Raw genomic sequence first — 11414 nt, 5'->3', positions numbered from 1 at the left:
CCCCGCATTTAATATCTGTTTTCCTTGGCTTTGAAGATCTAGTAATTTCCCAGTTACAGAACATTAGTCTCCTTCCTCTGAGGCTATTTTCCAGTAGTTTGCATTGTTACTTGTTTGATCTGATGCAGTGCATTATTTCTCTGAGTCTACAGCTTTGAGAATTTTTTGCATCTTCCTCTGGGAACCACGCTTGTGTTTCTTGGGGTGATCATTCACCTTAACTGTCTGTAGTTTTCATAAAGACACATTCTGCATTCATTGAGACTTCCAGTGATGATTCTTTAATTCAGTAAAATGACAGTTAAAAAAGAGTATGGTTAATTTTCAGTGTACTTCTACTTATTTACTTTGTTAAAGTCTTCAGAGACAAGAACAAAGAAATATTGCAAGGCACTATCTGTGATATTTCAGTATATACTTTGTATGTATATGTTTAGATTTTGTTTGTTTGAAAAGCTTAGTATAAAGAAAGCTGAATGCTAACACAATCAACAGCTGTATTTTCAGTGCTAACCTAATGCACAGAAACCTTTGAAAACCATTACAGCTTCTGGAAGCGTTTGGTGCTGATCAAGATGGGTCTGTCCAAGACTGTTTATTGCCACACTAGAGAAATACAGAGAAGTGAAAGAGAAAGGTTTTCCTTCTGCAGAACCAGTACCAGGATATGGGAACATTTCTGCAAGCAGAGATAGTAGTTCTGTTGTATTGTTAGGCTACCTCGAGAGAATTGGTTTTGCTCTTCAACATGTTAGCCATTGTTTTCTAGTTGATTGTTTTCTAGTTGCTGGCCCGTTCCCAGCCTACAGTTACTGTCACACAGAGATTAAATCCTTTTATGTTCTTAATTTTTTTGCAGAGCCAGCCAAATCCATGTTCAGCTCTACACTGTATAACCTCCCTTGTGCAGCAGCATTTCTAAGGGCCAATAATTTAGGTAGTGCTGTATAAACATGAGGAAGTATACACTTACTCTGCCTCTAAACTAGAGACTCAAAAACTGAGTTTAAGATTAAACATTTTGATAATATTTTTTTCTCCAGGTACCTCTTTAGCTCTTGAAATAAGCATCAGCAATTTTTACTCTATCTTATTAAAAAAAGGGAATGTTTAAGTAATATAAGTACAGAAATGAACACCTAGGCTGAATAGGAGGAGACTTAGATAACAATGGATGTTTATTGCATAAGAACAAAAGTGGATTTGGAGACTTAATACCAGTGCTTATGAACAATTTAAAGATTTCAAAGAGGTTACTTAAGGGCTGAACTGTTATTTAGGTACATTTATGTACCAGGTTCTGAAAGGGTCAGTATTTGCGTATTTGACAGTTTATCCCATCTACCTTACATGTCTACTTTAAGATGGACTGTCTGAAAACAGGTGTGTCTGTTGATCCGAGAGGGGACTGTGTTTGCCTTGACATGTAACTTCTAGGTGGATTGTATTAAGCGTGTTGAATCCTGCTTTGACTGAACTGCTTTGCCTGGGCTTGACTGCAGTTAAAATTATGTAAATTGTCTCATGTCAAGTATTCTTCTGTGGGAGTGGAATTCAGGAAATGTTTGTTGGGTGTGATTGCTGCAGCAGTCCTAGGAAGATTGTAAGGTCCTTTTCAGTCAGATTGACTATATATCAAGTGTTGTTTTTCATATTATAAAAGAGTTGGCTCTGAAAATCCTAGGCACACAATGAAAACAAGCAATACAATTAGAAACCAGAAGAATGGTGATATTAATTCTGCATAAATCCCAGGTTGAGTTCCTTAGAGGATATGTGTTTTTTTCTTCTTTCTTGTTTTTCAGTCCAGGAAAGGTTGTTTTTCATTAGAGTTCATAACAGTAATAGCTAGTTACTAGTTAACAGCCTGGAGAAGGGAAAGCACATCCAGCTTATATTGTGGTTTATTTTGGTTCTTGAAAATACTGGCAGGTCAGCCAGCTAGTGGGAGTATTTCATACAGGTGTGTCAGAGGAGATAGGGAAAGTAAGTTCAGACTCAGGTTGAGACTGAAAAAGGTTTGTTAGAAGAGATGGAAACATCATGGAAACATTCCTGTGTTGTCTTGGCTTTGAACATACAAACAGAAGTATCTTTCAAGCATATTGGTGTTGGCCACCTGTGTTTTGTAAAGGAAGGTACTTCAACATGATGCCTTAACTTTCATTAAAATATTAGTGTAACAAAACTCTCTGTCTCTAGTTATAACTCTTTCTTGCTCAATAACAAGAGAAAAATATGGGTAAAGCCTATTAAGCTGAGGTCCTACATTTTCCAAAATACTACACTTAGTGTTTAAACATACCTGGGTTCTGACTGAAGTCAGTTCTAAGACAAGGATCAGTTTTGAATGGTGCTGTTTAACTGTTCTGTTGGGTTTTTTTCACTTACAGCCCAGCTGTCAGATGTGTAGCAAGACCTAGAATATTTCTCAACTGATCTCAGGCCATATGTAAAAGAAGTAGTGTTTTGTTCATGTGATATGTTACTGTGTCTTTTCCAGAGTGGCAAAAGCAATGAAGGTGCCTGTGTATGAGACACCAGCAGGATGGAGGTATTTTTCCAATCTCATGGACTCTGGACGTTGCTCGCTTTGTGGAGAGGAAAGCTTTGGCACTGGTAGGTAATACATAATCAAAGATTTCCACAGACTTTGATTGACAACTCTTCATTTTCCTGGGTGCCTCGAGTCAAAGGAATCAGCAAATTAACACTGTCTTGTGCTGGAACAGAGAAGTCAGTTGTTCCCATCTTGAGGGTCTTCTTGGAACTCTGGTGCCCAGTATGTTGAGGTATGAAAAATGTGGAAGATGGACATTCAGAAGCCATAGGCAATCTTCTCACTGCCCAGACAGCTTTTGGAGGTGCCTGGCATGCTCTTTTGACTTCAGCATAATGCAGAAAGGTCTCACTGGTTCCACTGTAACAGTGTTTTCAGACTGGAACAGCATTTGGAGGGGTTTTGCCTGTATTGTGATTCAGTGTACAAAGTAGGAGATAATGGTGTGTCTAACCAGACCTGTTGCAGGTATCCCTTTTTGGAACATCACAATTACCACAACTTAGGTAAAATCACCATTAGAAGAAATTCAGTTATATGTTGGCATATATGTTTTTACTAAGTATTTCTCCCTTACCTGTCCTGAGAACCAGTCAAACAATAGAATGCAGAATGAAAGACAAGTTTGAGCCCTCATGAATTCAGTACTGACAGGAAGCATTAGCGCAAACAATTAAAATATGTAGTCTGAAAATCTGTACAAATGTGGGTTTGGTTTATGAGAAAAAATGAATAAATTTCACAGTGGGTTTTTTTTTTCTTTCCTGGATTCTGGCACAAAAATTCTTTCTTCTTTTTATTTATTAGTAGGGTTATGTTTAGAAGTGTTTTTGATGAGCACATATCAGAATAACCATTTGCCTGGCTAATAATTTATTCTTTATTTTGATATGAGTTCCACGGAGTTCTTTATTTTGGTGTATAATACATTGCCTACAGCTTTTCATAGAAAAGAATTTATCATGAAGTAAAACTTGGTTACAAATTTCATTTTGCTTTGATTAAGTCCAGTATGAAGTTTGTTGGCTAAGGTCAATTAGAGTAGAATGCTACTTTTTTAAAAATGAGGCCACAGACATGCCACTTTATATTTTAGCCTGTCATTAACTGTCTATAAGTATCTGAATGGACTGTGATGGAAGAACTAAAAATGTGTTCAATTTCTTTGGGTGTCTATATGTAAAAAATAAAAGAATTTAAATTAATAACAAATGTTTATTTTCCTTCTGTTGTTAATGGTAACCAATGTCTCATGATTAGCAACCTGGACACGTTGGCTTAACTGATGTGACTGCTACAGATTTGTATGGCCTTGAATGCATCTTTTGAATAGATGTTTTCAAAGGGTGTTCTGCAAGGTCATTGCATGAATTCTGTCTTGGAGAGAGGGGTAGGAGGATCTAGTATCTTTCAGAAGGTACCACCGTTTGTTGTGGTGTGTTTTTCATCTGCCCCTGACAGGTTTGACCTGGGGAGTTTTCGACTCTCACTGCTTTTTGATGCTTTTTTCACCAGCCAGTTCTGTATCCCTTCCCTCTAAATATTGGTTCCTCCTGCTCATCCAAAACCAGATATTTCCATGAAACTCAGGTGGATCTTGAGACATCTGTGTGACCTCATTAACACCCAAATTATTTGAAAAAAGTTCTTGCCTTCATCATTATGTTGAAGAAAGAGAAGTGTGGGTTTTGACTGGAAGGAGCTTGTAAGAGTTTGATGGTGAGTTCTCATAGGCTGAAGTATGTCTAGGTACGTTAGTCCATGGAGTGCAGCAGCTCCTGCGTGTCAATCAGGCAGGGGTGGCCTCTGTGTGCCATATGCCATGACAAACCACTGCCTCCAGCCTGTTTCTGCTTTGGGAAATAAAGCTCCTAGACCATCTTCATTTGGTGATGTTGCGTACAACTGCAGATGCTTTCTGTCTCAGGGAGAAGGGAAGAATCTTTGGTCACTTAGAAGAAGCCTTGTCTCATTTGAGGAGATTTGTTGATTGAGATTGATTGTTGAAGTTGGGAAAGAGGGACAGGTGTCTCACAGAGGTCAAGGAAGGGCCTCTAGAGTTTGTCTGTTCTTCTAGGTAGGCAAGATAATTCCTCTAACTTCTCTCTGTTCTTACTCTTCATTTTTTTCCTTTGCTTGTGTCCTTCTATAGGGCCCTAACCAATTGCATTTTGTACTGTAGCCTCTGTTCTGATTTTGCAGCTCATGTCTCCTGACCTCAAACCAGTCTCTGAATTCCTAGTACCCTCTGTGTTCCTGTCTTAATCTGGTTCTCCTATCCTATCATTAATTCTTGAGATTCCTTATAAATTCTGTCCCTTGTGAATTCTAAGGGTGCTTGAGCAACATTTTGTTGGACATTGTGGACAGCTGCTCTACAGCAGTATTTAATCTGTGCATCCCAGCACGCTCTGGTCAGATGAGCTTTATTGTACTTGCAGCACTTCAGTGCAGAAAGCCTACTGACCTCTCATTTTATCCAATGCCATTTAAAGGCTAATCTGAACCCTCAAGATTCAATCCCGTGGGCATCCAGACAACTTGAGCCCTGGGTTTAAATTCCTTAGCTTGTGTGTAGTTGCTGTGTAAATGAATTGTGACAATACCTATAGGGCAATTATGCAATGACTATGATGCCTAAAGTTTGTTTTTCTCCCTGCCTCAGTTTCCTTATCATCTTTCAATTCAGTGCAGCTGTCTGAAAATATTTTATATGCCAGAAGGTTTATTTGTAAAATGCAGTCTGGTCTGTAGATGACCAATACTTCAGTGATGTGAGTTGTTTTTAGCAATAAATATTTATCTTATTGCAAATCTTTTAGTAATGTCCTAAATAGTGTGACCTTCACAAGTTTCTGCCAGTATTGGTCATTTGAATCAATTTTACAGCTTTCCCCATGATCCTATCTATTTAGGGAACTGAAACTTGGCACTTCTTTAGCTTTCAGGTTGGAATATTGAAAGAAATGTACCACACAGCTGATCAGAGTAGGAAACTTGCTGTTCTGTGAAAGAGAAAGGAGTTTTACAGATCCACATTGTGTTGTCAAACTAAATGAACAGCACTGGAGACCTATTGCTTGTGTACCCAGGTGATCCAGTCCAGCTGGATTTTCTAAATAATGCAGAGCCTTGGTTTTATAACATAAGGGATTTTGCTCTGGCAAGTAAATAAAAGCAAATTTTCTGCTATAAAAGGACAAAAGATTTTGAAAACATCCCATAGGGCTGTGTTTCCCAGGCTTGTTTTCTGGCAGCTGATCTTGGAGCTCAACCAGTGCTTTAAAAACTTCTTCCATTTTTGTAGCACTGTGGGGAGCTTGTCTGATGAGGTTAGTATCTTTCTGGTTATATGACTAATGCCCAGGACACGGTTCAGAGAAGGGCGTCAGCGGCAGCAATTAGTTTCTAAATTTCATCAGCAAACTATTAATCAGGATTAGGAGTGCTATGTGGCTGATTTATCCTTCTACAGTTTAAGCCACTTCAGTAATTGCTACATCTTTCATAAATTTGTATGCTTCATCTCCAAATTTCCAGATGCTATTAACAACATCTGCCTTCTCCTGCAAGATTATGTAAGAAGATGAACTAGTGGAGAATACAAAAATGTGCTGCTGCTGAAATGAATGAAAGCCTTAAAAGAGCTCTGTGGTGGTATTTGTTACAGTAACACAAATCTAAAATAATCTAATTAACTGGAATAAATAAACAGATCAGAATACCCCTAAATCTCCATTTGCCTAAAATATTGTCAAGATTCAGATTGCTGGATTTTAAGATTGTAAGACTCAAAGTGTGTGAAAACAAAGTGATTTACCATGTGCTTGTATACTTACTTGAGTCACATTTTAGTTTTAAAATAGCATTTACAAAACACAGAGATAACTAATTTGGGGAAAAGCAATTACATTTTCTTCAAGCATATGACCCTCAGGACTCACTGTCTCTATCGGAATGGGAAATGTCAGATACAGAATAAGTTAGACATGTAGAAGACAGTCTGCATGTCCAACAGCTTTACAGTATCAGAAAAATCGTAACATGAACATTTTGCATGATCTTACTTTGCTTCTCAGACTACTGTCTCTCGAGGATTTACTTCAGTTTAAGCCTGTTTAAGCTGAGTACTTTCTTATGAATGGGAACATACTTAGAGAGTTTTTCCCAGATTGTTTACTCTGAGTTCAGCCACAGCAATTGACTGTTGCAGTAGTAAAAAATAACTTTTTGCTACTGCCATGGAGAAATATGTGACAAATAAACTAAAAAATAAGTTGTCAGAGTAGTTGCAGTTATTGTAATTTCCCTTACCAATGACAAATTAAATATAATATGATAATCAGAAAAATATTTGTTGGCTCCTCTCTACTATTGTCTCTTTCTGCTTCAGATCCTTCAACAATCTGGAATTCGTTAATGTCTTGGATATTTCAATTAAAAGTATCACTGAGAATTATTCTGAGATTGCTGATAGCTCTCAGCAAGCCAGGAGGGCTATTATTATTGCAATCTCAGATATACATAGTTGCGAGGCACCTTTAACTTGATTACTTTGAGTAGGGCAGTTCTGCCTCTTGCAGATTCACAGCAGCAGGTAGTGTATCTATAAAGCAAGGAAACATGGTGTTAGCTGAACTGGGGCAGCAGGACCAGCTCCCTCCCTAGTGTTTCTACCATGTCAGCTGGGCAATACGAGTAAGTGAGCGAGAGGGGGCAAAGACACCTAGAGACACCAAAGACACCTGTGGTACTGTAGATGAAAACCAGAGTTGACCAAGTTGCAGTAACGATTTTAATTTGCTAAAAGAAACAAGGGCAATATATAGAACAACATATGTGCATATAGTAACCCAGTTGATGGATATGCTGGTGAAATAAAAAAGGTGGAATAAACAAATACTGAGAAATCCATGTTGTAATTTTTCCTTGGATTAAGAATAATGAACTGAGATGCTTCTTGGGTGCACAGGATTATTTACCTTGTACTTATATCAGGCTAACATTTTTAATTGGTAACTTTTGATTCTGGAACAGTTGGGTTGTTTCCAGCTTCTCCATCCTGACTTTTGCGTCTGGATTACTTTCTTCCAATGTTTTCTCCTTCTAGGGAAGCAACAATCTATTTGTCCTCCTGAAGGACACTCAAGGACACAGCATATGCTAAAGCTGTTAAATGGATTAGAAGAACTATACATGTATACACTCATCCCTCTTCATAGATATTTAGCAGCTTAAGCCATGCCAGAACAAGTCTCAGAGCACAACAGAGAGCTTTCCAAAAATTCTTCTATCCATGTTTCACTGTACCATTTTGGTTCAATGACTAAGAACCTTCTCATGAAACAGCCTTTTGTTAGAGAATACTGGTGTTATTGAAACTTTTTTCATATAGATACATTCCAGTTTTAACAGGTAGAGTTTAACTTCATAGAAATATTTTTGGTTAAGATACATTGCACGTCTATTGCAGAGCAGCCTCTTACTCTAAGTTGGCATTTTGGCTTTGCACATGGGAAGTCCAAGGTCAAGTCTGTGCTCTTTTGAATTCAGATAATAGACTTGAACTTGTGCCTCCCATATCTGAGAGTATTCCAGAATTGTTCATAGTCTCCATTGTTGGATAGATTTCTCTCTTCATAAATATAAACTTAGGAAGGGATTTAGATCTGAGCATCTGTCCTGGTTCATCTAGGATAGGGTTAAGTTTCCCCAGCAGGGAGAAGGGATCTCCAGCCAGGTTATTCATACCATGCTGACATCAGGTCTGGTGGCAAGCACAGGAAGGTTTCCTTTGTGGCTTTGTTCGCAGGAAGCACGTGTGGCAGGCTGGCTGTGTCCATTGCGGTATTTCTCTGTATATCTTTTGTCTTGTTTACTGTTATTACTGTTCATTGCTGTTATCACTATTGTTGTTGTTGTTCAGATTGTTTATTACACTGTTGTATTAAATTTCTTCTTATTTTAACCCGGGGTTTGTGCCCTACTATGTCCGAGGGTGGGGGAGGGACAACGGCAACGTGGTCTCTGGTCCAGACAGGGCCTAAATCAGCACAGCATCCAAACATCTTTATCACTGAGAGGTATGGAGAAATACAGAAAGGGGAAAAACTGCTCTTCTCTGGTTTGTAGTTTGTTTTTTTTTTCCAGAAACACTTTTTAGGCTCTTGTTTTTCATCCTAATGGGAGGCCATGAACATTCTGGAAATCTTCATTTTTCATGGAATGGGAGAATTCTTTCTCTGCAGCTTGACAGATGAACATCTGCAGAGATAAGGACATGCTGTTCAATTCGACTCATAGAACATTCTGGTTCATGGCTATGAGTTTGCATATCTAGCCCAGTTCTGGGAGGCAGTACCAGAACTGTGAAAACACCCTGTATTTCAGGGAGTAGGAATCATGACTAAAAATGTTTTCCTACTACTGCCTTTTCTATTCAAATAATTGTGCATCTTTTTATTTAACCTTAGGAGTACGGACTTTGTCATATATAAATAAATCACATTTTAAACATTAGTTCTGGTTGTCCATCTGGAAGATACCAGAGTTGCTGAGGTTAGTACTGTTGATTACCATTATGTGACATACAAAGTTAAATGAGACATCTGCTCAGCCTTTTTACCTTGTTTTCTGATTTGCAGTGATAGCAAATAATTTGCTTTATGTGTGTCTCTTTAGGGTCTGATCACCTTCGAGAGAAAGATGGACTATGGGCTGTATTAGTTTGGCTTTCCATCCTAGGGGCTCGAAAGCAGAGCGTGGAAGAGATTGTCCGGGATCACTGGGCAAAATTTGGCCGGCACTACTACTGCAGGTGAGAAAAATGAAGAAGAGGCATAGGAACTTAAGCAGTTGGTAGGACATTTCTGCTACTGCCATGACTTGTTTAGCTGTGTTCAGCTGCATTTAGGTGTGCATTTGCTGTGTTCATAGAATGAAAATCTGTTACAGATTGCCACTGTTCTGTAGGCAGGTGTTTTCTGATGAGTAAGTGGCATCAGAAGTTATTTACTTATTGAAGGAGCAGCGTTTATATGTCACTTCTAGTATATGAGTAATTGTATTTTCTGATACTGAATGGCAGAAAAATTTGAATTATTTACTTGTGAAATCTGTAGGTAGCTTGTTACATTGTGTTAAATAAAAAAAAATCAAGATCCCAGCAAGATTTACTTCTGCATTTATTCCTGTATGTGCTTCTGTGTGACAGTGTTTTAGTGAGATTTGGAACTGTGACTACTTTTAATTCAAGAGAACTCCCCCAAAGATCTGAACAGTCACTCTTTTTTAGTAGGGACTCAAAAGGGTGAATTCTGTCATTTACATTTTAGCTTCTGCCTCTCTCTTTCTCTCAGAATACACTTAATCCAAAGGAATTCACATATCTGTAAGGTTTTTTGCACAGCTGTTCCTTGAAACTTGTAACAAAGTTTCCTCTATTTCACTGGGCTGTTGAGCATAGTACTGAATGTGTCCTTAATCTTGGAAAGCTAGCTGTGTATCGATGATGTTTTCTATGCTACTTCAGAAACCATGCATCTTCTAAATGATTTCTATTGACTCAGTTAGGTGGCCAGTGTAGGATGGTGCACACATGTAATGGTCACATTGCACAGGACTTGTATGCGTGTGCTGTTTTAATTTGCCATGAGTACTTCAGTGGTATATTTCTGATTTCCGAAGTAAGCAATAAATTGCTAATTGTGAGTGTATTAAATTTTAGGAAATTGTTTTCTCAGGACTTACGTCTTGGTTCTACTTTTTTTATGTATGTGCAAGGTTTGATTATGAAGCACTGGAACCCAGAACAGCATATTTCATAATGAGAGACCTGGAAGCTTTGATCACTGACAAATCATTCAGCCATCAGCAGTTTGCTGTGGGTAACAGTATCTACAGTGTGGAAAGAACAGACAGCTTTGAGTACATAGATCCTGTGGATGGCACTGTGACCAAAAGACAGGTATGGCTGTAGTGATTGAGTACCAAAGTTTTGCAACTGTCACATGTCTCTAACAGTATTGTTTCTAACATTCAGCTGGCAAGCCTCTCCATTTATTTATAGGGTGGTGTTTCCTTTGCTCTGATAGGTACTGCATTTCCTACTTAAGATCAGCTTGATCTGGATAAGATATTCCACCTCTGGTTTAGCCTGCACTTGCTGTGCATAACTGGAGGCAGTAGTGTCACAGAGAAAGTAGGAGGGGATGGAGTCCTTGTTGACAGCAATGCGTGTATAGGCAGGGTTTTCTTTTCCTGAACAATGCAAAATGTCATGTAGAAAGACAGTCTTTTTTCTATTTTCTGTCTGAAATCTCTACTTGCTATTACAAAAAAAAAAGTTAAAATTTTCTTGCTCTTGGTGACCCATGGGATTTGCATAATTAAGGCACTATATCTGTTGTAGCCAGTAACATGCAGAAGTCTTTAGTGGATTGCACCATATGTGGGCACATTTTGACTTATCAAGCCCACATGACCAGTTCTGGGTTCCTTCTGGGCTGTGTCTGTAATAAGATTCCTTAGCTATCAAAAACTGCAGTTCAAACTGATCCTTCAGTGTTTTGAAACTCATGATGTGCTCAAAACTAACCGCGTACTTTTGCAGGTGTAAATGTATATTCAAACATATTGAATATGAGCTATGACTCATATTAAAATGTGTTCTGATTTTATGATGTTTATTGTCCTAGTTTTTCTGGTTTGTAAATTAACTTGACCTGACCAGACCCTAGCAAATGATACCACAGGCCATTAAAACTATTGTTATGGCATTCTACTCAATTTTTGTAGTTTCCATTTATCATTGCATCCAGAAAGTATAAGCAGCCCACCTGCCACTAAGCTACTC

General features: G+C 38.3%; 1 protein-coding gene across 1 annotated transcript in view; it reads left to right on the top strand.

Annotated features, from left to right (window-relative positions):
* PGM5 (phosphoglucomutase 5) overlaps positions 1-11414 on the top strand; it is a 65808-nt gene that overhangs the window by 38008 nt on the left and 16386 nt on the right. The window contains exons 9-11 of the mRNA XM_026866771.1: positions 2504-2619; positions 9242-9377; positions 10343-10526. Of these exons, the coding sequence (XP_026722572.1) occupies positions 2504-2619; positions 9242-9377; positions 10343-10526 (436 nt within the window). The remainder of the gene's footprint in view (positions 1-2503; positions 2620-9241; positions 9378-10342; positions 10527-11414) is intronic.

This window comes from Athene cunicularia (genome assembly GCF_003259725.1).
Source record: "Athene cunicularia isolate RWA chromosome Z unlocalized genomic scaffold, athCun1 chrZ_part4, whole genome shotgun sequence".
Taxonomy (NCBI): domain Eukaryota; kingdom Metazoa; phylum Chordata; class Aves; order Strigiformes; family Strigidae; genus Athene; species Athene cunicularia.
The sequence above is the reverse complement of the archived record's forward strand: the minus strand, read 5'-3'. Positions and strand labels throughout refer to the sequence as shown.